At 37.4% G+C, this 26,550-nt stretch overlaps 1 protein-coding gene across 1 annotated transcript in view; it reads left to right on the top strand.

Moving 5' to 3' along the window:
* Window positions 1–5,846: 5,846 nt before the first annotated feature.
* hsd17b12b (hydroxysteroid (17-beta) dehydrogenase 12b) overlaps window positions 5,847–26,550 on the top strand; it is a 33,375-nt gene continuing 12,671 nt past the window's right edge. The window contains exons 1-7 of the mRNA XM_084733539.1: window positions 5,847–6,172; window positions 17,806–17,852; window positions 19,728–19,803; window positions 20,526–20,633; window positions 20,947–21,011; window positions 23,197–23,241; window positions 24,094–24,128. Of these exons, the coding sequence (XP_084589665.1) occupies window positions 5,995–6,172; window positions 17,806–17,852; window positions 19,728–19,803; window positions 20,526–20,633; window positions 20,947–21,011; window positions 23,197–23,241; window positions 24,094–24,128 (554 nt within the window). The 5' untranslated portion in view covers window positions 5,847–5,994. The remainder of the gene's footprint in view (window positions 6,173–17,805; window positions 17,853–19,727; window positions 19,804–20,525; window positions 20,634–20,946; window positions 21,012–23,196; window positions 23,242–24,093; window positions 24,129–26,550) is intronic.

Genomic DNA, 26,550 nt, shown 5'->3' with positions numbered 1-26,550 from the left:
GGGAGAGCGAGAATGTGTTTAAGCCTCCTCCCTGCAATTTGCCCTCCGGGTTGACTTTTTTTTAATCGGCTCACCTGCTTAAAGGAGAGGTAATAACAATTAAAGTCAGAACAACACACACTGGTCAGAAGACAGGCTGTTTCTTTAGTTCCTTGTTCATGTGAGGTGTGAAGGAGGTGAGAATAACTTGGTACACAGACAAAAATAGGAGGTCTACAATGAAGGACAAACAGATTGATGAAAGTCTTTTAAAGGTCTTTGACCGATACAATTTACTATTTTATAGAAATCAAAGGAAGACTTATTGTTTATAAATGTGCAGAGTTTGGATCCAGGGAGTAAAGGGGAAGGTCAAAATTATTTTCACATATAAAATTATGCAAAGTAAAACTAACTAAATACTGAGATTAAGTCCACATGAGCTAAAGATGTATCATGCATGTTTTGTGTGTGTGTGTGCATGTGTGTGTGTGTGTGTGTGTGTGTGTGTGTGTGTGTGTGTGTGTGTGTGTGTGTGTTTCCTTTTCTTTTTGCAGGATCACAGTTTATGTGTCACTGTAAACATATTTATCCTTAATGTACGTACTATAAATCAGAAGGTGATTTGGGGTTTTAAATTGGTGCATTTTCCTGTGAAACAACATACAGCTTGAACCAGACAAACACTTTGCATGAATCACAACAAAGACATATCACACAGAAAAAAAAGTTTCTAAATGTATTAGAATATGTCATCTTGTAGTTTTTCTTTCACTTCGTGTGTCCTTCATTTAACTTCCTCTGCTGTGACTATAACTTTGAGTTATGACAGTGAGTGCATTTAAATCTTTATTTGAGAGGTACAACAAGAGCAAGTTGTGTATGTGGCATTAATTTGTGTCCATGCAATGTTTTTCAGATGTTTGCGTGTGTGTTCACAATTATTTGTAAATCATAGCCTGAGATGTAATGTACAATCTGTGCAATTTAATGATTAATTTGTTGAAATCTGACAGAGAGACAGTGAAGCACAAATATGACCAATCACCTGCAGCCACACGTGCATGTTCGGATCCTGCGTCTGGATTTGGCAGAAATTTTTTCGATAAAACCAGCTGATCCTGTTTGCAGTTTTCAGACGTACGCTGAGCAGCCAAACTCTTAACACTGATGAAATAGAAATCTGCAACACACACACATACACACACACACACACACACACACACACACACACACACACACACACACACACACACACACACTATGGAAGAAGGAAATATTCAGTTATCTCAATCATTCCTTTCTACCTCTGCTTTTGTCTCTTGAACAGGTGAATTTCCCCGGTGCAGGGTCAGTTAAGTTTATCTTGTCTTAAACTGGAAAAAGTCAGATACACATTAACTGTTAAGGCTCAAATGTAAGTTTATTCAAAATGTTCAAATTCCTTTGAACATGCCATTAAATTCAGGTCCCCATTTGCCCCTAAATAATTGATTTGTGCTCCTTTTCTCAATTTAACAGCAAATGACAAAGAGACAACACGCAGAGAGCAAGTTGTGTGCATGCTATGTACGTGTGTGTGTGTGTGTGTGTGTGTCTGTGCGTGTGTGTGTGTTAGCGTTCACCTTACGCTTTCATTTCCTCTGTTCATGTGTGCTTTCATGCCTCCCTATTTGTTAAAATTAATTAAACCTAATTGATGTACTTGATTTGTAAGATTCTGTTAGATTTTAAAAAATGAATCAAATCTCAAGAATGACTGAAAGTGTTAAAAGTTTGTCTCATTTTCTCTGATGCTGACTGGATTTCAGTTTTAACTGTATGCTGTTAACTGCGTGTGTTTTGTTTCAGAAGGTACTGTGTTTCAGTATTAATGACACTTTTAATTGAGCTTAATAATAAAAGTGGTGAAACTTCTACTGTGTCTTCCTTTACTGATTTTGCATTTTAAATTTTGGTAAATAACATCACAGCATTTGGCGTGCCATGCTTTAAGAAAACTGCTCTTATTAGTGTGTTTCTCTGTCACATTTTGTAAAATTTTACCTGGAAATAAACATTAATAAAAGCCTGTGAAGATGATGTACTGTGCTTTTTGTGTGTGTGTGTGTAAATTGAATCTGGCAGATGTAAAGAAAACAGAGAATAAAGTGTATTTTCTCCTGTAAAAATAAAAAAAATTGAGTTTAATAAGTGTATTATTTGTAACAAATGCTCCATAAGTGTGTTGCTCTTCTTTTATTTCTGTGTGAGTGTGTGTTTCACCCAATAAAAGATAGATTGTGATCACTGTACGCAGTTGTAAATCTCTCCGACTTCTGTCAACATCTTTTCATCAACAAGGTCTCAAAAATAACAAATGAAAACAATGAGATCATGATGAGGAGCTGTCCATCAACATGCGGTGCTGAATTACTGGCTGTAACGCAGCATTTTCTCTGATTAAAATATACTTTTAATGCACATCTATCAACTGTTTTTTTAAATATGTTTTCTCAATGTCACAAGTCAATTTTTCCCTCGATTTTTTTTTCATTGCAGCAGCTTTACCTCTCAGTCTTCATCCAGCTCATTCACACTCACTAACACGTGGACGTCAGGCCGACTGTACTCGCCTGCAGGCTCTCCTGGTCATGATCAGCAGCTGGTCCATTTATGTCCGAGATGGCCCTTTAATCTAAATTTCATTCAGGTTCCTTTGAAAGCTTAGAGCCAACATTTTAGACTCCTGTTTACCATTGCTGCATTTCTATTTTTAGATGCAATGCTCTTATGTAACGCTCACTCTCACATTATGGACCACTGCTGTCTGCTCCACTTGGCTGAATTGCATACTCTCCCTCTGTGTGTGTATGTGTGTGTGTGTGTGTGTGTGTGTGTGTGTGTGTACATGTGTGTGTCTGTGTACAAGTTAGATTCAATTACGTCTTGTAACTTGCATGAAGTAAAAAGAGATTAAAAGGGAAAAAACAGATGCATTTAAGGCTAAGCATCTATCATATAAAAACTATAAAATCAAACAAACATTTTACTCCAAACACTAAACATCAAATTCAAGAAAAATCCTGCAAGGGGCTGTTTTGTTGACAGTTTTGCTATTTAGACCTCCACTTTATTAAAATACCCTCATAATAAGTCTTAGATATTCTCAGGGTAAATGTGATGCACATGCGAAAAGTTTGTTGTGCTGATGGATTTCTCACGATACCATAATTAAACCCTCTCCACAGTTTATACAATCTTTCCATAAAACCAATAAATCATTGTTAATGTTGCAAATTATTCTGCCAGTTTTCATTAAAACAAATACACATTAGAGGTGTAAAAACAGACAAGGCATTGACTTTTACTGACAGAGAAAACATGACATACAACAACAGAATACTGAGTCTGATAATATACAGTAACTAATATCTATAATCATGATCATCATATTGGATATTTGCATTCTCAGAAAACAAAAAGCAACTGAAGGGTTAATTTGTGATCATATATCGTTCTGAGTTAATTAAGTATCACACATGAGGGTACTTGATAAAGTGGAAAGATGTTTATTTATATTAAATATATTTAAACATTATTTAAGTTGATCAGAAATGAAGATGTATATGTTGAGCTTGTGTGTTTATGTGGAGTAAGTGTGTGTGGTTGTATGTCTTCTTTATTTTGATGTTAAGATTGTGAGTCTGTTGTGTTGATGTGGAAAGTTTATATTGTATATAGTGTTAAAATGAATAAAATCTTATATATAAAAAACACACATGAAAACTGATCAGACCTCTGTGATCAATAATACACTCTTCAGCAAACAACACACTCAGTGTTTGCAAAGTATTTGCAGCAGGTGTATAAAATATAAAATTTGCATTTAGTCTTAAGCTGCAAAAATATAAGAAAATATAAAATATGTACGTATTTTATGCTGTAATTCAAAGAGTCAAGTATTTTATATAATTCATAATCACAGCCTGTGGGTTTGGCACGATGGCTTAATGTAAACAAATTATGATGCATGTACAGTGATACAGACACTTGCTGTGAAAGAGGTAGTAGGAGTGATGATACAGTTTCACAGTAGAATGATCAGTGCCTGCAGCCTGTCAAGAACAATTATAAAATACTGAAAGAAATATAAAATATACACCCATGAAAGAAATTCATGCAATATATATAAACATCCTAAATGTCTCTGTAAAAGGACAGTTTAGAATGAAAATGAAATTGCTGGACACTTGTGGAAAAGGTATGTGCAACTATCACAAAAACAAAAACGATGAGAAAAGAATGGAAGGTTTCAGTCCTCATGAATGATAGTGTATTGTTGAAGGTGTAGAAAAATGTTATGCATTTGTAAAAATACATATTCCAGATGCTTTAAGTGATAATGGCAAAGCATAAAGACGGCTAATTAAAAATTAACTGCAGCAGTGGTTGTGGGAGTCATAAATATATATAAGATTTAAAAAAAAAAAGAAAGGTGTATGTAAAATGAGGAAAGGAAACATGTGATTTGTAAGATATAATGGGTATATAAAAATAAATAAATCTTTGAACCTCACTATAAAACCTTGAAGGATGAAACCATGGCTGGATTACTGAGAGGACTTCACAGACTTAGGAGCCCAGAGGGTCAGTGAGCCCCGGGTTTCACCTGCAAAACGTCACTGAAAGAGATGCAAAATGACAACATAGAAATGCAAGGCAACAACAAAGAGGTGCAAAATGACTCAAAATAAATATAAAATGACTACAAAGAAACAAAATGACTGCAAAGCACCACAGAACACCACAAAGAGACACAAAATGACCACGGAGAGATGCAAAATAAGTACAAACACGAAATTACTAAAAAGAGATCCAAATTGACTAAAAACAATACAAAATTAACACAAGAAGATGCAAATGATTCCAAAGAAACACAAAAAGATGCTAAATAACTACAAATAAACACAAAATGACAACAAAAAGATGTGGAATGGCTACAAAGAGCCACAAAATGACTACAAATGGAGCAAAATGACCACCAAAAAAATAAAATAAAATACTACAAAGAGATGCAAAACAAGTACAAGATGAAATTACTATGAGATGAAAACTGACTACAAAGAAACACAAAATGACTACAAATAGATGCAAAATAAGTACAGAGAAACACAAAAAAACGACCAAAACCCAAAATGACAACAAATAGATGCAAAATAAGTACAGAGAAACAAAAAACAACAAAGAAACAAAATGACTGCAAAAATGCAAAATGACAAACAAAAAAAAAGATGCAAAAAGAATACAAAGAAAAAATATATTAAATAATAATTAAATATTAAACAACCATGAAGAGACAAAAAAGAGATGGATAAACAACCAACAACTACAAAGATGCAAAACAACCACAAAGAGATGCAAAATGACGACAAAGAGGTGCAAAACAACCACAGCATCACACAAAATGTCCAGAAAGAGACACAAAGTGACAAAGAAAATGTGAAACCATGGCATTGTCTTTTTTCGGTTGGGATGTCTTGTGTGTGTGTGTGTGTCGAGGTTTTTACGTGTTTGTGCTCAGGGGCTCATTGTCTCATAATCCTTCTCTGGGCGAAACCGGATGACTGTGAATCATGATATTATTGTTTTTAAATTAGAAACAAAACACAAGTAAGCCTACTACACAATGAGCTTGAAGAGAAAATTGGGAATAAAAATAAAAAACCAGCAGCTCCCTAAATAACATATTTCATATTTTACATTTGTAGAGACGACAGTAATATAACAGTAGGTGGTAGTACTACTCTGATTTGCTCCAATTGGTTATCAAAACTGGAAAGAGAAGAAGAACATAAACCAATCACAGACAGCCTAGCGGACATGCGGAAGTGTCCAACACGGAAGTATCCTCCTGAGTCCTAGTTGACGCATGCACTTGCACTTTGAGCACTTGTTACTTCATAAACTCAGCGATAATAAGCCCTGACGTTAGTGTTAACAGACACCGCAGACAGAGGAGTGTGTGCAGCAGGTATGTCGTCCAGCGGAGAAGTCGTGTTACGGGCGGTGGAGACGCCTCTGTTCTGGCTCGGTGCTCTGACCGCGGCCTGGCTGTCTCTGTGCTCCGTGTACCGGCTGCTGACCGGGATCAAGGTGTGGGTGCTGGGCAACGGACGACTCGTGTCACCCGCCAAACTGGGCAAATGGGCAGGTGAGAAACTAACGATACCTAACAATAAATAACCTTACTGTCTTTGGTTATTGTGGCTTTAAGTTTTTGTTCATTGTTTATACTGTATAAGCACCATTTGCAAAGAAACAAAACATTCCCACTGATAAAACTGAAGATAAAATGCCATATCAAAATATCATATGCGACAGAAATGACCAAAATTGTTATAGGAGTCAGTCTCTTTGTTCTCAGCCAAGTAAATGTTTATTAGTAGTATAATTTCTGCAGTTTCCTATGTATTGTAGCTGGTCTTAGAGTCTCTTGGGAAACTGTGGGAGATGTGTCTCCCTTGTGGTTGTATTGATCAGCCATTGTTTCTCTCAAAACAAATAAAAACTGACAAAATGTAAGAAAACATAACAAACTGCTTTCTGTCTGTAATCCACAGAACTTGTGTGGATGAGCTCAGCGATAAAAGCACTAAACTGAGATAAAATTAAAAAAAAATAAAAAATACATAAAGATTGAATTAGGTAAATATAAAAAAAAAAACTACACTAATACTAGGATTATATTACTACTAATTGGAGATGTAACGATATGTCAGATATCAAAAATGGCAATACCGTACCGGACTGTGACATTATACACTGTGATATTACATGGTTTTATATGAATGAACAGTGCTGTACATAGCAGATCTACTATTTATTAAAGGACATTTTTCCCTTGTTTTTTTAAATATTGTGATCAATATCAAATTGTAGACTTGTTATCATGATAATATTGTATGTAATGTTATTTAGGCGTATTAGTCCTTTTCATATGGGTAGAAAATAACACTATGTTAAGATGAGGATTGTGTGACAGCATACAAAGTACTGCACATTAGTTTTTAGTGTTATTTTCTTTATCTAGGCCTATATGCAAAATTAACTGATACATACCTAATGTGCCAACTATAAACGCTGTACAGAGTTTTGTAAATTGTATATGTATCAGTTGTGGTACAATAGGAGCAGCCATGGTTGTTTTAGGTTAATGAATTGAGAAGCCTGATGGTAAAACTGTCTCTTGGTATGTCAGTCTGATGTACGTGCAGCCATGCTCTTGTACCATCTGCCACATGTTAACAAGAAGAACAGCCTGTGTGCTGGATGGCTGTAGTTCTTGATGATGCTGCTGTGTGTTCATTAACAAATCAAAAATTCTCCAACACATGTTTTAATGGTTATATTTTGTGTCCAAATGAACTTCTCCAAATCCATTACTATTGGCCTACAACATAATAACTTCTTTTTTACTATTAAATCACACCTCACCTCTTTTAACTTTCTGATTATTCATCGATCATCACATTTTTAAAACTTAGCCTGAATCATTTTGCGTTTCTGTTAAAGAGTAACTGAACATGAAGCTTTAAAAGCTCCGTTCACTGACCTCTTCTGGCTGACAGTGATAGTCTGTTGCAGATTTGACCATATCCATCATCATTATTATACAGGTGGTGCATGCAATAGTTATTAAACTTATTTAACTTTGATTTAGTGCTTGATTATTTGTTGGAGCAGCAAACCTCATCTTTGCATTAAATTGCTTTTCAATGTAGTATTTAACTTAAGTCTTCCATGATCGTAGACTGACCAACAAATCTTCATCTTTTTCAGATTATCAGCTGTAGATAACAGGCTGTTAAGCAATGAAAACCAGCAAGCTTTGGATTGCATTTAACAAACACTTACTGCTTATAATATGAATATCTATAAAAAATATTTACAGTCTATTATCTGTAGCATTACAATCTTAGTAATAGTCCAGGAGAGCACCATCTTTGACTTATATGATCTCAGAAATACAGATACAGATGAATTTACATATTTCAGACAATGGCATTAAAAGGCTGAACATTATAAATTACTTCGGCATCACTTTTGCATCTTTATCTAAACATGTCATGTACAGCTTGTACAGCTGGTGTTGTCTTCTTGCGTAATAAGTCAACGGTGAGTGTTTAATAGCTCACAGTGGGGATTGTGAAGTCTCCAGTCTACTGATATGACTTCAGCACATACAGATTACACATGAAGGTCTCTCTGCTTTTCACATGAAATAAGGAATGGGCAGGGAATGATCAGCCTTAAGTAATCGGGTGTAAAGTGTAGTAAATCTTGTGACTGGATTACAGCTCGAGGGGATTATCAAATCAGACTGAATACTGTCCATCTGTCCAGGCTGCTCACTGACTGAACCTTTGAACAGACTGCTGGGATTGCATTAATGTTGGCGAGTCTGGTGTTCAAGGTTCACATCATAATACAAAAACCGCAGGTTTTCTGAATAATGATTAATAAAAGCCTGTCAGAAGAGCTCAAAACCAATTATACAGCAGTTTGGAAAGAAATAGCTTTTATAGATTTAGGTTATATTACACCACAGTTACACTTGGTATTAAAGTGGGATCTGTATCTGACCTTGCCTTTGCGTTTACATCTGCTATTTTAGTGCATTCTCATCATCCTCATTAGGATCGGATTTCTGTCCTACAGAACAAAACCTCTGTGTGAGTAATTCGAGGTTGTGGAAAATCTGTCCCAGACTCCCTTAAAAAAAATCAGAGTTTTGTGAGTTGTTGAGTCAGAGGAAACCTCATTACTTTTTGAAACGATGTCTATGACAAATTCTCAATTCTTTGTCCTCTCTTGGAAATTCAGCAAATATCTCTGTGACTATAAAAATTATATACCTCATTAGCAGCAGATCTTCCTGTATATAAATATTTTCCTACTCCATACTGCCTTCGTGTTTCATGCAGTTCTGTTGAATAACACATCTTTTGGTGCTTTCATAGCACAGTATAGACGTATAGTTAATAATAGAGCTATGTATCTTTCAGCCTTTGTTTGCTTGCTCTCTAATATTTGACCTGTAACCTGCATTTTATGAATGTAACGATACCAAAAATTCAAGGTACAATAATGCCACATTATAAAGGCCATGATATATTTATCACAATATTTTAAAAAAATAGCAAAATGACTACCTCCAGATGTGGTCAGGCAGATCCGATCACATACAACTAGGATGACAATATGGATTGTTTTTCTGACTGTGGTGGCAGTGCAACATATTCCAACAATTTAGCAACTGTGTCTGCCTTTAAAAAAGTTTTACTGGACTTTATTGAAGCATACTGTCATTAGCATAGCATAGCTCCTTTAAGGAATAGGGTGGTGCATGAGTTTTTGCAGCATGCAAGTGAGGCAGAGCAAGTGGCAGACTGGCCAGTATTGCTCATTGTGGAACAGAAAATTAAAGTTAGCAGTAAGTTGTCAAACTGGCAGTAAATGTACAGTTCAGGTTACAGTGTGTCAGTTAATATACTTTGCAGCTTCTCAAGACCAAGAAAAGTCTTGTCTTTTATTTGACAACTGTTAGAAAAGTGATGGGGTTAGCCTCCAATTAAGCTGACCAGGAAATGCTAACGTTAAGCTAATGCTAACACTAGCATTGCTCCTTTTCAACATCGGCTCTGGTGTGATTGTATCCCTTTCGGAAGGTTTGTAATCCAGCCTTAAACTCAAGTGTTCCTTCTGGAAAACAGTTGTTGTTGTTGTTGTTGACATATTGTTAGCTGCCCACTGGCCATCCCAAGATGCCTTGGGTTGAGTCTGTCGACCAATCAGAGCCTGTCTTCCTGACTTGTCAACCAATCGATGGCTGTGTTCCAGACTTGTGTATGACAGTGCTGATTCTTAGATCCATGCTCTGATCTCAACATGAGATTGATCCTACAAAATAAATGTACAGTGATGATGACAATGAGCTAAACCCCACGGTAGATACAGATTATTAACATTTTCATTAACATTTTAATACCAGGTGTCAGTGGGGTCCTATATAGGCATTTGCATGTATATATTTCTTACTCCTAAATTATTTTATGTGTGTATTTTTCTTTTTACTTGGACACTCCTTCCTTGTATCCTTGTGTGACACTTGGCTCCTCAGTATTTCATCAAAGTCTTCTCCAGCCTGTGCAGTCACAGTCACATCGGCCTGCTTGAGAAACCCAAATGTTTTGAGGATGCGAGCTGAAGTTGCCTTTGATCTTTTTGTGTGCTGCTAAAAATTGAAACGCGTCAGATGGGTTTTTATTTTTGGATTACACATGCAAAGTGATTCAGAATATCCAATGAGGCAAAGGAGCCCGTTGGCCTCGGCTGCTGCTTTCATTCACAAACTTTGTCTCAGTGAAGTGGACTTGATTGAGAGGACGGCCTGATTATGTAACCGGAGGACGAGAGCCATTCATAAATGAGAGACGCATGATCCTCGGGATTCTGGTTCACTGGTACCCTCAGCTCACTTTGTGTGTGTGTAAGAAAGGCAGAGTCTGTGGCAGTATTACAGAGAACCATTGTAGTGGCGTCCTAATCGAATAGCGCCTTGTTATCTGAGACGATGCTTCAATTATTAATAATATACATGCCTCATTATATTATAATAATAAGGCAGCTGGTTTGTAAATGAAGTTCATAAGACAGTGACATGCATGTAAAAAGACATTTACAGCTAAGTGTTAATTCCTCACAATCTGTCAGTCAGTGCTTCTATAATCAACCAGTCTCATGTGTTAGAAATTCATTTTAAACCCTCAAACATGCAGATACATCTTCTTCTTTCAGCATCGCCTGAGTAGGGTTTGCCCCAGTGGATCATTTCTACAAACTGGACGCTGGTAAACCCGGCACTGCCCAACCAGGCATGTGTATCTGATTTTATGATCCGCATATTTGATTTGACGTGGGCCTTTCACGCTGGGTGCCTTTACTGATGCAACCCTCCCCATTTTATCTGGGCTGGCAATTAAGAATATGCTCGCTTGTGCATCCTCATTGGGGTGTGGAGAGGAGGAGCTGGGGATCAAACCGTCAACCCTGCAGGCAGAAGACAGCACGCTCTACCTCCTGAGCCACAGCCTCCCCCCTTAAACAATGCAGATATGTGGAAAATACAAAGCTGATTTCTTTAGTTATTATACTTCCTTTTTACATAGATAACAATCTAATAAACATAGCTACATCTTATATAAGCCATAAAGCAAAACCTGGAAGGATTTGGTGCTAGGTTCCTCCATTTAAATGGTCAGTAAATGAATACAAGCCTGTTGGTGGCACGAATAACATCTGTCTCACTCATCAGGGCTCAGACTTTGCAGTGTATCCAACATAAGCACACAGTGGTTACCTTTGTTATAATAATAGTCCTTAATGTTGTTTTAGATATGGTAGTAAATTATTTTATTTCAATTGTTCTGGTAGTGCTTCTTGCAGTGTTATATTGTATGCAACTAATGATGTTTTTCATAATTGGTTAATATGCAAATAATTGCTTTGTAGTATATGATTAGAGAAAAATAATCAAGATGTATTGTTAAAAGGGTAGGCATCAAACCTGCAGACTATGTAGGCTGATTCTTGAGAATTTGTTGTTTGGTGTAAGCAATTTTATTGGTTCACTTAAGTTAATTTTCTTCTCACGTATCCACAGATAGTAGGGGTGTCACAATTTCAGTATTGAAATAAGTTGAACAAAATTAGCTCTCAATTTCAAGAGTCAAAGTGAACAGGCAGAATTGGCAATTCTCCTCCATTTTTCTTCCTCTCCCCCGTCACCTACTTGCATAGTCCAGAGTGTGTCCAAAGAACTCTTCAAAGACGGCACAGAGTAGCTTATATAACACTGGACACCAGTTGTAAGGACATAAAACTGATGATCTGTAGATTCAATAGTCTAAAAATGGCCTAGCTATCAGTGCTAAAAAAAAAAAATGCTTAAATCGAAAAATCTGATTGAATCATGACCTTAAAATCGAAGGTCAAATTGAATTGTGGACTTGAAGAATCAAGACACCCCTAATAAAATCACAAAAACTAGTTGTGAGTAAACAATATGTATGGTTAAAATCGAAGCATTAAGCTGTAGCTTCAGCTTATTTGTGTTTTTTTCTTGAGAATTTGTCTTACAAGCTTGCTGTTGATTTTATTGGTAACCTTTATTTTGCTTTCTTCTTACTGATGTGTATATATGTTTATATATTAAGTCTTCTAACATGCTCCAGTATAATTTCTAATAGTCCACAACCCAAAGATATTCAGATTGCCATGATACAGAGCAGAGGAAAGAAACGGTAAATTCTCACATTCACAACGTTGGTACCAGACATTTATTTACATTTGATTGACATGAATAATTGATTTCCAGAATTGTCGCTGATTAATTTTCTAGATCAGTTCTTAAAAAAGGATAATGTTTATGGGCTAATCTTGCCAGTAGAGTTTTGCTAACAGACCAAAACCTTTATATAAAATATAAAAAATGTCCTCCAATTATGTTTGCACAAAATGGTTTGTTATAAATACATGCACTGTTACTAGCCCAGTTGAAAGAAACAGAGGGGGAGTCTGGAAGTAGGGCAGGACTTCAGCTGGTCACAAAATGGGATATGTTGGCCAAATATGTCTCTTTTTAAGTGCAGCAGGGGTAAAAAGGTGATGTATTCCCAGTCCTTAAACAATTAAATAACTATCAAACCAAACGCCCAAATTGGGACACATAGTAGCACTATCATCAGAACACCTAGCCAGTCTAACCTACTTTTGTAGAAGACAGCAGTTCCTAAAATAGCCCCTGTTTTATTTGACTGAAGGGAACATGCACTCAGCTGTAAAAGCTTTTTTTTTCCCTTTTCTGACTGCAAAACATTTCATTCTTAAAACAACTAAAAATAACCCGGCCTATGTTTCCCTCATCATTGTGCCTGCAGACTCTCCATCACTCTCCCCTCCTCTTCTCTGTGCTATTTTTAGTTGCCCCCAGGATCCCCCATGTTCGTGTTTGTCATTTTCTCTCCTCTTTCCTCCCCCACTCCCTTCTGTTTGGCTCTGCTGCAGCCCTGGAGGATGCTTGGCACCTCAGCATCATCTGTACTCAGGAAGATCACACAAAGGGGAGATGGGTACAGCAAAGGGCAGATAGACAGATGAGTAAGAGAGGGAGTGGATAGTATTGTCAAAATAACAAAATATTTGCTTAAAATAAACTCCATTGTCTCTGCAGGGATATTTGTATTAGACATTGCGGCAAAAGTACAGACAACAGCAACGATCAGGTGTGCACTGCTTAGCAATATGGCTAAGTTTTATCATTATATAGACATCCCACATTAATCATGACTTTGTCTGTTAAATGTTTATAATTCTCAAATTAAAAAAAATATGCTGTGTAATAAAAAATTGATCTGTTTAGGCACACACTAAGATGATACGCCAGATCGATAACAACGCTGATACTGACCTTATTAAGTCTGTCATGACGGGCAGCCAACTCAGTTTTTAGTGCCACTGCAATCCCTGGCCTCATTTAACCTCACTTAGAAATAGCCTAGATGTATGCAGTAAGGTTTACCATGTTTATTTTTTAAATACTTTTATTCCAATAAATTTATAATGCAGTACAAATACAAACTGTGTCACCGCTGAACACAAATATGTGTATGTCTGTCAATGTAATCAAGCTTGCATCATTGATTTAAAATGTTGAACATGTTTAAAATGTTAAGAAAAAATGTTTAAGAAGTTCATGCTTTCTGAAGAAAAAGACGACTGGGACCAGATTTGTGCTCGGTGTTGAGCATTTGTGGTGCTGGGAGAGAAAAAAGTTGTATAGGTGCATCCCTGGTTTAAAGGATGTGTAGGTGCAGTGTCATCTAAATACCTTTTTAGTTGTTGCTTCCCCTATCATTGTTACTGTTTTTTTTTTGTGTGTGTAATTTTTTTGTGATTGATTTTTTTTTTTTCAGTGTAATTCTACTATTCAACTTTCCAGAGTTGGATAATCCTGTCTTGTTCTTTTTAGAGAAGTGAGTGATTAGTCGTCCAGTCGATTAAATGTCCTCACCCTCACCAGTCAGCACAAGAAATACTTTTTTTTGTTTTAGTAGTTAGTCCCATCAAGATCAAGAATCTCTTTTACAAGGGAGAAGATGGCAGCAACACAGCTTCAGTTACAGTAATTAACAAATAAACACAGACTGACAACATTAAAACTTGTTCATATGAAACACTTGCACACAGGCTCAAGAGTTTACACCAGTGCTTTAGACTCGTTCAAGGTTACTAGATTTTCAGCCTGTAAATTTTTCCATTCATTAGATGCCAAAAATCTAAAAGCTTTCTTTCCCATTTCTTTGGGGATGAAGAGTATGACTTCCACATGTCCACTTCAAAAGAGAAGATGAGTGGAAATTATGCGCAGAATGGTTTTTCACATTAACACGTGACGTGACGAACACATATGGAAGACCAGCTCACTTTTGAGTTAAGTGCACATTGGTGAGTAAATACAAGTCCATCAAACTAGTTATTAATATTTAATTGATGTGCAACAGCAGTTAACTGTAGTCTCTAAGATGTTACGCAGCCCAACACTCTCTAGGAAGCTGCACCTCCGGCGTACAGTGCTCCCCTTCTCCCCTAGAACAGATAACAGCTTTTAAACAGCGTCAGTATTTTGATCTAGAAAAAGAGGTTGAATGTAGGCTGTGTCAGAATAAAGTGGCATATAACTGGAGCAATTCGCAAGTACATTCAGCACAGCCATATGAACGCTAACCTGCAAGGAGACCAAGCTGTTGGCACCAGCAATGCTAACATTAGCCAACACTGTGTGGCAGCCAACATCAACTCCGGATAAACAACGTAATTTACTCACAGACGCTGTGATCCTGCTCGATCTGAAAAGAAAACGCATTAGTTATCATGTTTTGCAGGATATATTGTAGGACATATTTCAGTTGTAGGACAATTTGGTTATTGAAAAAAGTCATTAACAGCTTCAAATGGCTCTTATTACGTGGAACATTTTTACAGACCATGTTTAACATTATCAGGTAATAAATTGTGTTAAATTTGAACTGTTTTCTTACTGTAAAACTAGTCTAAAGTAAAAGTTTTGTTTAATTTACAGGAAAATTAGTTGTCAGGAACATCCCTAGTCTTTTTTATAAACTGCTATATCTTGTTGTGGCACCAAATGAGCCGAATTCACATATTTTACATATTTCTCATTTTTATATTTTTTCTTCTTGTATATACAGTATATTTTTGTTTATATTGTGGTATAATGCACACATTTTTACATGCATATTTTTTCTTATTTTGTATATTTCTTAATGCCTACTTCTGTTCCAGAATATGGTAACTGTAATCTGACCCAGTTCCCCAGTAAAGTATTTCTGATATGATTTCAGACTCTGTGGCTTTATCAACAGAAAACAGACTAGTGTGCGGTTTCAGGTACTTAGACGATGAACAATTAAATATGATCCATGAAGGTTGGTTTAAGTAGCCTAATTGGTCGTCTTGCAGCAGATGTCGAGAAAGTCTAGCCAGGTTCAACATCGTTACCAGAAGAGCCGTGCATATTTTTCACATTGCTGTCTTCTGATTGGAGATGCGTTTTTTTTCCCCACGGTGCGTCTACTGATGTTTAATGTCTACTAGATATATTTCATCGTCTTTAATTACCTATTCCAGCATATTAAACACAATAGATGAAGCATCAGTATAAAACAATGAGTCCTTAAATGTTACTGAGCCTTCCTGCGGACCACGGATAACCAAAATAACACCAAACCACAATGAGCGATTTTTTTGTCAATGGTGTTCTGAACTTAAATTGAGTAAGACAGGTCTCAGGCGCTGACATTTGTTCTGAATAGGGACTGAACTTACAGTGGTGCACCTTGCATGTAGTATTTAATGAGTCAAAGAGTTTTAAAGCCCTGTTAGCGGACCCTGGAGGCTGTGCTACTCAGTGCAACCAGCCAGACTGATGTGGTTTGACCTAACCAAGAAACCAATATTCCCATCTGATGTGCACTTCACTCTCACAAGTAGGTCTAAACCACAATGTTGGAAAAAAACAAATAATACAAAATAAGGACAGAATAATACTTAGACACAGTTGACACCTAAAGATGAAGACAATTCGTGAGTTTACATAAAGATAATGTAATGGTTGCTCTGTAAGTCGAGCTTTTCAGGTTAAACAGGGACATATTGTAACGCCCTGACTCTCCATCCCACTCCCTTTCTACTTTTTGTTATATTTAGCCAGAGGTGTGATGAATAGTTCCTTCTGAAAGATGGGAATTGCTAAAAATAGGCCCCTGCTGCTGCTGCTGTTTGTGCCAGGCAGTTCCAGGGCATCCGTTCGCTCGACTGCCACCGATGACAGAGAGGACCTAACTTTCCCTCTCCCTCCCTCTCTCTTTGTCCTCCTTATTCACCTCGGCTGCTCTCCATGTACCCCATCCCGCAGTACATCTGTCTACACTGACACTCAGCCCTTTTTACCCTTGAAAGTCAATTTATTTTATTTTTCTAAAGCTTTTTGTGCTTGGCCATCCTTGGTGGTTTTGCGCTGCACTTTTCAGGGATCACTTGTCAGTCAAACAGTCCATAACTGACATCTTCATCATCGGATTTTTGTGGTGATAAAGTTCCTGGAGGTGGCGCTCTTCGTCTGTTCATTTAAAGTGGCTTGGTCTCCCCTAGTCTTCTGTCATCATCTTGATGTCACACCAAGGAAGATAAAGAAAACAAATCTGTACTCATGATTTGACAGCTGGAGAGGCAAAACATCTCTGGCTTCAAATTTTAAAATATTTTCTTCTGTGGAAATATTTCAGCGCAGACACAGCTCAAGTGAACAGAGCACATTTCAGACTACAGTGATCTCTGCTTGTGAAGGTGTGGTCCGACACTGAGCTAACACACAGCAGGAAAGTCTGTTTAAACTGCGCTCAAGGCCTCAAGTTTAAGGCTAAATACAGATTATACATTGAACATGTCGACTGCTTTCTGTTATACTGAAAATATCCATGGTTTTGGAAAGGTTTCTTGTTTTCAATAAAGGAAAATATACATGGACAGCTTAACTTTTCTCTTTTTTCTCAGTTTTAATGAACCAACCGACTCAGCCCCAGTTTTATGTTCACACAGCAATTAAATGTGTTTAAACTGCACATAAGTTTAAGGCTAAATACACATACACTAAACATGTTAAAAAGGCAGTTAAAAACTCTGACAATTGGTTAATCGATCAGTCATTCATGTTTTTTTTTTCTGATTTTTTTTTTCTCATTTTAAGTTTTTGTTTCCTTATTCAACAAATGGCTTGACCAGACAAAACAATGTCAGATGAGGTGAAATTACTGACATTTCTACTTTATTGATTAATTATCAATTTATTCATTTTTAATCGGTTAAATTCGTAACTGCGATTGATCGGTTAATGATGACCTACTCCTTTATGGCATTCAGGTGATGGTTTTTAGAAACCCCTGTCCAAGTACATTTGTCAAATTTTGGATCGGGGTTTTTCACGGTTTCGGAAAAGTTCCTCGTCTCCAGTAAAGGAATACTCACAAAGACAGCGTACCTTCTCTTTGTCTGTTTTAATGAACCGTCCAATTTCGAAAGAAACCGTTGGAATAGACAGAGAATATGGGGATCTCGCCTTATTAAATTCTTTGTTTTCATATATGATTTAGAACAGTATATACGTTGTCCTGCTAATTTAGTCTCTGTCCTCTCTTTCTCTTTTAGTTGTGACAGGAGCCACAGATGGGATTGGGAAAGCTTATGCGGAGGAGGTAAGATTCCCCGAATTCTGGACATTTTCAGTTTCCTAACCTAAAACAACACAGTGAAAGAGGAGGGGAGGGTGTTGGGTGGAATTTCTCTCTGTCTCTGTCAAACGCTTATGTAATATTAAGTCATTCATAAATGTGTGCATTAAAAAGTTTAATACCTGTAATGTTGGTTTTGTAAACTTGATTATTTAAGTTTGCATTTGTAATCTTTGTTATAGAACATTTGTATATTCGGGTAATTGCTTGCAGGTTTATTTTCTTGAGTCTGAATATTAAGGCTTCTGTTTGTGTATTTGTGCATTCAGATCCGTGCCTTGAAGCTTATTTTTTATTTAATTTCGAACTAACCATTTAGAAATGATAGCTAACATTTAGAGACGCACCGATTCCAATTTTCTTGGCCGATTCAGATTTTAATAAAACACTGACGATTAAATAACTTTTACATTTTCAGGCCTTGTCCTCTTTTCTCTCTCCCTCGCCACCTTTCCTTTTTCCAAACTTTCTTCTCCTCTCTTCTGTGTTTCTGTCTTCACATATGTTTTCTTGTCCTCTCCGCTCATGTCCTGTCTTCTATTTCTCCCTCTTATTTACCTCCAATTTCCAAAAGTACAAATAAATAAGTCTATTTAACTCCTCTTTTTATACTGTTCTTTGAGTCTGTTGCTCCTCTTAATGCTGACGACGTGCATGGCCGTGACCAACGCTGTTGAATATGGTTACTGTCACTGTGTGCAACACGTGCATGTAAATTTGACCAGCACTGAATCTAATATATCTGACACTGATCAGCCAGTCATAGCCAAGTTTTCAAGCCGAAAACTGTCTGATTCTGTTCACTGGCCGATTGATCCCTGCCTAACTAGGATAGCCCCGATTTTTCATTTGACACTGGACAGAAGAATGATCTGAGATGAGTTTATGTGTCTTGCTGACTTGCTGGCAGTGGCCTTGAAGAATCCATGATTGCTCATTTGCCTGAATAACTCACCTAACGACCTACTGGACGCTGGGTGAGCTGGGAGCCGTAGATGATTGATGGTGTTGTCTTCTCGCCAGTTCTGTTGTTCGTACCGATTCCAAAGACACGGATTGGTCAGAAGTGGAAAATGCCACCTTTTGTGACACTCTCTTCCTCCTTCCTTAAATGCACCTTGAGGAGAGAGGAGGCTCCTGGAGGAGCTTAAAGGGAGGAAACACAGGTGTATCCTACGCAGAAGTCTTTTGACAAGTGGTGTGATGTATGAGTGCCACACCGAAGTAACGTCGCTTCAGATTTCTCATTTGTCAGCTTTGAGTGCTCCATCCTCATGTCTCATCCTCGCATTTCTCTCTCTCTCTGACATCCTTGCTGGAAGGAGCTAAGACACAAGGAAGAAATGCAAGTGAAGGAGGCGAGGAGACATGTTAGTGTAATGAAAAACACCAACACTGTGCAGAAAACATTACCATGCAGTATACAATGAAGTATGCAATGACCTGAACAGACAAATGTTCAAACTGTTTTGTCAAACACGCTCTTTGAAATTACAGATACTGACATTATTGTTAATATAAAAGTTGTTTCAAGAAGATTTTAGATCAATCGCAGGGTGATCATCTCTACAGGCACAAAGAAATGACTTTCATCACTGTGTAAGGTTATTGTAGCTAATAAAAAACTAAACTAAAACTAGGTGTGAAAAAACATTTTAGTTAACTGCAATGAAAATAAAATCTTGGGGGGGGGGGTGGGAGAAAATCACTATTATTTAAAAATAAACTTAAAAATTAAATAAAAATAAAAACTACAACTCTGTTAGTGTGTTGCCTGTATGCAGTATGTGTTAAAGCGCACGTGTGTCGTCTTTGTTGACATGTCTGGTGTGTTTGCAGCTTGCCCGCAGAGGCTTCGCCATCGTGCTGATCAGCCGCTCTCAGGAGAAGCTGGATGACGTATCAAAGACAATCTGTGAGTCATTTGCGTGTTTATTTTATTTTATCTGTATTTTTTTTTTTTTAAATGGTATCAGACACAAACAATTAATGGAACGTGAGGATTTTTTGTTGACTGGTTCCATTTAAATCACTTTGATACAGTATGTAGCTCAATATTCTTCTAGTTAATCCATCACCCGAACTAATCCCACATTTTCGAGTCGAGGGAAATCACCAGTACCTGTGGTCCAAAGGCACAAGACTAATATAGTGTTAAGTATGACAGCTGCTAGACTGAAGTTCAGTCTTAATGATCCATGCAGTTATGTGGCCTCATTTATCCCCGAACCTGAAATGTTGCATCCATATTGCACTGTGTGATAGTCCAACAGGGCTAAATGACTAACGACTAAATTGTATTGCATTGAATTGCGTGTTTTTCACAAGCGACCCTTTATTGAGTGAGATTCAGCAGGACTCCTCTGCTTTTGGTTATGAGGCAGTAAAGCCTCCTGCTGGAGCTGAAAGTGAATCTGTCCAATTAAATGAAAGCTTTATCTTAAGGGAGGGATATCCTCATTGATGATGAAGGATTATTTCACGGTTTAATTTTTTTTTTCTCTCTCTCTGCTGTGCTCTTCCCTTTCTGAGTGGCTGTTTGTTAGCAGTGTGGTCATTCATGAATGCTTTCCTGGTGTCTTTAACTGCTTAATCATGAATATGTATAAAACTGAATGTTTATATTTGTGCCCTCAGCGAGTAAATGTGGCGTGGAGACCAAGACGATCGCAGCAGACTTCAGTGCTGTAGATATCTACCCGAAGATTGAAGAAGGACTCGCAGGACTAGAGATTGGAGTTTTGGGTAAGACTACAGCAGGTGCTTAGGCCACCTCACTTTTCATAAAATTTAATTAGTCGGTCAGATGAGATGGCAAATTCAATCTGAATCATGGCCTGCAGACATCAGGAATGCTGTATAATCCACTATGATAAATAATCATAAAGGTTAATTTATCCAGGCTTCTTCAGCCCTTTGCTGCCCTCCTAAGATTGGAAACAGGAATCACACCCTGAACTCCATAATACAGAAATGTAACCTTCTTTTCTTCATCAGTTTGTCAACATTATGGAGTGTTTTGAATGTCGCAGTGCTGTTATTTTTCTCCTCTTAACAGTGAACAATGTTGGAATATCCTATTCTTACCCTGAGTTCTTCCTCAACGTCCCCAACCTCGACACTGTAAGTCAAAATTTTATTATTCTAATAATTTCCATGAATGTATAAATGATTATATCATACAGTGTATCAAGTATATCAAGATCTCATCAAATGTTACACAGTTAAGATTTATTGTAACAGTAGCACAAGAAGAGAGCAGAGAGTCATTAAGGCAGCAAACTGACTCAGTGATGTCTGCTACTGATTAAGAAAAGTTCTGTTACTTCTGGTCAGTCTTCACTTTGATGAACAAAAGAATAATTTGAGGAGCGTGTGTAAAGTGACTTCAAACTGCTTAACGCACACCTACAATTTATTATCCCACTTATGCCATGGTGATTTTTAAACAATATGAAACAAAAGCATTCATAGATTTTTTTTTGGTGAAAGTTTTGCACTCACAATCGAAAGTTATGAAGCAAGAGCTTACTGTTGTCATGATGAGGAATAATTCTAGTCTCTTTTACAACCAAAATCGGCTGGCTTGCCACAGTTGATAACGAGTAACACTGCTTCCTAGCTAGAAGCGATGCAGGTGAACAACTGTCCACATATAATGCGAGCAGTGTTGCAGCAGGGCACTTGAGATTCCTCCTCCTGTAGATGAGCCAGCTTTGTGAGGTCAGTATACTTAATTGTAACTCCCAAAAGTTAAATTTGTTTCCTTCCACACCCAGTCCTTTTTGAGGATGTTCCTATAAAAAGGCTGCTGTGTATCATATAAAAGGTGCTGCTTCTTCTCAACCTCATTAATTAGTCTCTCATCCTCCCTTTTGACTGCTTTGATGAGGGGAAACAGACACGTCAAGGATGTCACATCGATTTTACGCAGATAAAATAGTTCAGAGGTGCATGAAACTTTGCTGAAAGAGAGTCAGGGCGAATGATTTTTCAAGCAAGCTACACGTCACTCAGCCTGTTCGCTGACACACGGAGCAGGTTAGGACGTCCTCATTTAGGAAAACTAAAGCAATCAGCTGATTGCTCGCTAGTTTGCACCGCCTCCAGTTAGGAAGTGATGTGTACACATGGGCACAGTTAATACCAACCTAAAGATACAATAAAAAACACTCACTTATTCAGTATGTATCATGTTATACAGAATCACATATCATTATGACACCAGACAGAAGGGCACCAGATAATATAAACAATGTGAAGCTGTTCAGACTTTATCCAAGGCCTGAGATATCTGTGTGCTGGACCAGCTGACACACAAAACATGAAACAGGTCAACATATGTCAGGCATAATTATATATCAGACACTTATAAAAGTTAATAATAGTTGTCTTTACTCATTAATTCTCTGACAGCAGCACAGCAATATCTACTTAAGTTTCCTCACATTAGCCACCATAAGCCTGAGTCATGCACAGGTCCAGTTTTAGAAATCTGTCTGCACCCACAAAGCTGAGTATCAGAACCGAACCATTACACACAATTATCTTGTCAAATTTGAACCCGCCTGGACCTGCTAATATAACTCCTGCGACCCGGCCCAAACCCACAATTAAACACATACAAAGTCTCACTTGTCAGTCATTTCTGTTCCGTTCTATAATACTGTTCTCATCTGCTGCCCGCCCACCATTGGTTTATTTTTACCCACACCCGTACCCATGAATTTATAGAAATATCTTTTTTGCCTGTTGCACATTTTTTTGCGGGTTACCGGCGACCCATGACACGATCTCGTGCAGGACTCTGCTGGTCATAACAGACCAAGTGAGGCTGTAGCAGCAAAACTTAATTGGGCTTTGTTTGAGCTAATGGTGACATAAGACTTCACGTTTTCGTTTGTAAAAGAATATGCGCTATTTCATCTTTCAAAAGTCGCATATTTTTGCTTTAAGGTGAACAGCCTTTGGCATTTCAGCAAATATCTTATGCTTTAACAAATCCAAAGATAACGTACTTAATATCTGCAGATGAGACTTGAATATCTGGTGCAAATGTTGTTTTTGTTTTCTAGCTATTCTACTTTTTTCCCTTACCCTCTTAGTCATTAAATCCACAATACCGGTGATTATTTATCAAAAATCCCATTGCGATAATATTTGATGAAACCACCATTAGTCACCTCTGCAATATTGATATCAAGGTGTTTTGTACAAAATATTGTGGTATTTGATTTTGTCCATATCACCCAGGCCAAGCAAACACACGATTCAAGTTGCACTTATGCTGCTGTTCTTCTTGTTTCAGTTCATCGATACCATGGTCAACATTAACATTATGTCAGTGTGCCAGGTGAGTGTCGGTATTTTAAAACATTGACATGATTAAGGCTTTTTGACTCTGATCAACAGAAACTGACCGTTTTAATGTCAAAGAGAAAACAAATCAAACTTAATAATTGCTTAAGTATTTCCCCTTCAAGTTGATATTGAGTCGAGGAACCTTTGGCAGTGATTGCAGCCTCGTGTCGATGTAGATGATGGATCTGCTTTGCACTTATGAGCACTGCGGGTTTATTAAATTTGCCTTTAAAAGCTGCTCAATTTCACAATAATTTAAAATTGCAACATTTAAAGGATGAAATGCTTTCAAATGACGTCAATTTGGAGACACCAGGCAGACAGGGAGTCTGTAGACGTGGACATGTGTGTCTCCCTATGACGTCTGGGTTTCCTTTGAGTTCTTAAATGGAACTCGAAGTAGAGTCAAATGGCAGATGCAGTTTGAGTTCCACTGTCCAGCAGTCCCACAGACCAGTAAAAACACCCACCCACACACTCTCCCACACAAACACAACTCAGTGGCATAAACCATAGTAAGGCACTTCCGTTGCCAGTCTCCATGTTCGTCAGTTCCCACAGCAGCAGCTAAAGTCCACCCACTCTCTTAGCACTTAATTTATGTCATTCAATATTTCTTTAAACTGCTCCCTCTGCTATCATTATCATTTCCTTTCTCTCTGTCTTCCCTCCCCGATCACCTCTCCACACACAGCCCACACACACGTTTACAAATGTGGATGCACACCTCTTCACACACTCGTCCACAGCCCACACACATTTATAGACTTTTTGTCTGTCTGATGCTTTTGCTGTTTCTCACACTTGTCACCTCCTCTCTGTTTCTTTGCTTTGTTTTCTCCAGATGACACGTCTTGTTTTGCCTCAAATGGTGGAGAGGTGAGTGATTTAATACATGACTGATGTCTGTGAATCAGCTCAGATGCATTAAGCAGCAGGCAGGGTGCCTGGATAATAAATAAGTGATAATGAGTTGAAATAGTATTGTGATTATATCATGTCAGTGTTTTATAAAATTGTGTTGTCTAAGTGAATAACTCCCTGCTAATCTTAATAATTCTTTCATTTTACACGTGAAGAATTTCATGTAATGCAATGCATGATGGTCGAAAACAGTTCAGTATTTTGGGAAATATGCTTATTCACTATCTGGCCAAGAGTTGGATGAGAAAATTGCTGCTGCTGTCATATCTGTCTGTTAAAAATGAAACTGGAGCCAGGAGACGCTCACAAAGACTGGAAACTGGGGGAAACAGCTGGCCTGGCTCTATTCAACTTAAGTATAGTATATTATAAGTATAATAACATTCTTTGGGTTTGATGTTTTTTCTGCACAGGGTGCAGTCACTTCCTGAAATAAGCACACTTTCCAAGTTGTCAAACTATGTCTTTAACTATATTATTTTTTAAAATTTACCATATTTTGATATACACCAATTTTGACAAAAAAGAATACTGCGACATTGATTTAAATTGGGTTTTACCAAGTCTGAGACTGTGAGCCTCGCCTCAAACAAAGCTTGATAAAAGATGCCCCCCTTTTTATTTACTTGCTTGTTTTGCTCAGTTCCTGGATGTCTGTGTCATGATCGTGTTATTTGATCCCAGGGTTCTGCAACCTGCGGCTCCGGAGCTGCAAGCGGCTCTTTTGCCCCTCTCCAGTGGTTCCCTGTGGCTCTGTCACAAAACTATATGTTTTTTTTTTTTTTAACATATTCATTTATCATCGTTGTTTGCCTAAAGTGATTCTTACAATCTCCAATTGTAAAATGTGTAGTCTATACACTAAATAAAAAGAAATGTTAAAATGTTTCTTTAACTAAAGGTGCATCATAGCCTACATCTACAGTTCACCATCTTTTTCTTTGAATTTTACCAGTGGCTAGTCACAAGTTGCCCGAGGCTGAGTATGGATGCCAAATCCCCTGCAAAAATAAAAATAAAATAGGAAAATAGAGAATTTTACAGTTGTGGCTCCAGACAGATTTTTTTCCCACAGTTTTTTTCCCCCTGCAAAACTTCACAAAATACATAAAAAGGTCTGTCCTGAGACATTTATTTGTTTCTGACTCTGGGAAGAACAGTAAAATCCCCCCAAACTGTATCTCCAAAATATCTCTCTAATCAAATCACACACATTTAGGCTTTTCTGTGTGATCTCTTTTTGATAAATAATGTAATAACTAATGTTATTTTTTCATTTCCATTAACTGAGCCTCCCCTGAAACTATTTGAGGCCTCCCTGGAGTGGCCTGCCTCCCACTTCTGGTCTAAATTTTAATTTAATTTTATGTGTGAAGCATTTCATGTAATCGAAAGCAAATGAATAAAAAAAAAAATGTTTAAAGGAAGTGTTCGAAATTTTGGGAAATGCGCTGATTCATCCTCATCCTTCGTCCTCGAGAGTTTGATGAGAAAATTGATTCTGCTGTCATATCTGTGTTTTAAATATGAAACTGAAGCCGGGAAACACTTCGCTCAGCACAAGACTGGAAACAGGGGAAACAGCTAGCCTGGTTCCCTAACTCCAAGTTGTTTAAAAAAAAAATCTGTGTACCAACACACTAAAACTAACTAATTAACCAGCTGATCAACACATATTTTGTTTGTTTCATTCACACAAAAACAGAAGTATAATGACAATACCTTGTGGTTTTGGGTGTTATTCTGTACCTGTAGTCGTAATTCCCTGGAACAGAAGAAGCAAATAATACTGTTTCCCGGCATTTGAAACTATTTTTTTTTAATTACACTCATTTTGACCCTTTTATTGTAAACTAAGTTTTTAACTGATTATGAAGCAGTTATTGCTGAAGCAATGGAATTTTTCCAGCCAATGTTACAGTGAGTAGTAGCAAGAGGAGCTTTCTATTGAGATTATATTTTGTGGTTATTATGGTGGAAACACTACTGCATTTGTCCACAGGGGCCTCCAGAATCAACACAATATGAAAGTTTCTTCTAGCAGCTTTAAATTAGTTATCAAAGGAGATCACATCGAAAAAGCCTAAATGTGTGTGATTTGGTTGAAGAGATGGTTCAGAGATGTAGTTTGGGGAATGTTTGTTTTTTTTCCCCACTTTCTCAGAGTCAGAAACCAATAAATGCCTTTGGACAGATCTCTTTCATGTGTTTGGTGTTGCCAAGAGTTATCCAAAGCAATATTAGGCGATATTGGCTCAACCGTTTGGTGTCTGTGGGATAAAATACCATCATGATTCCAGAGATATCCAGGAGTCGAGTAAAACTAAGCAAATAAACTGAGGGGGATGCCTATTTCCAAGTTTTGCCTGAGGGGAGG

Source organism: Lutjanus erythropterus, chromosome 1, assembly GCF_056507025.1.
Source record: "Lutjanus erythropterus isolate fLutEry1 chromosome 1, fLutEry1.hap2, whole genome shotgun sequence".
Taxonomy (NCBI): domain Eukaryota; kingdom Metazoa; phylum Chordata; class Actinopteri; order Lutjaniformes; family Lutjanidae; genus Lutjanus; species Lutjanus erythropterus.
Note: the sequence above shows the minus strand (reverse complement) of the source record. Positions and strands in the feature narration are given on the sequence as shown.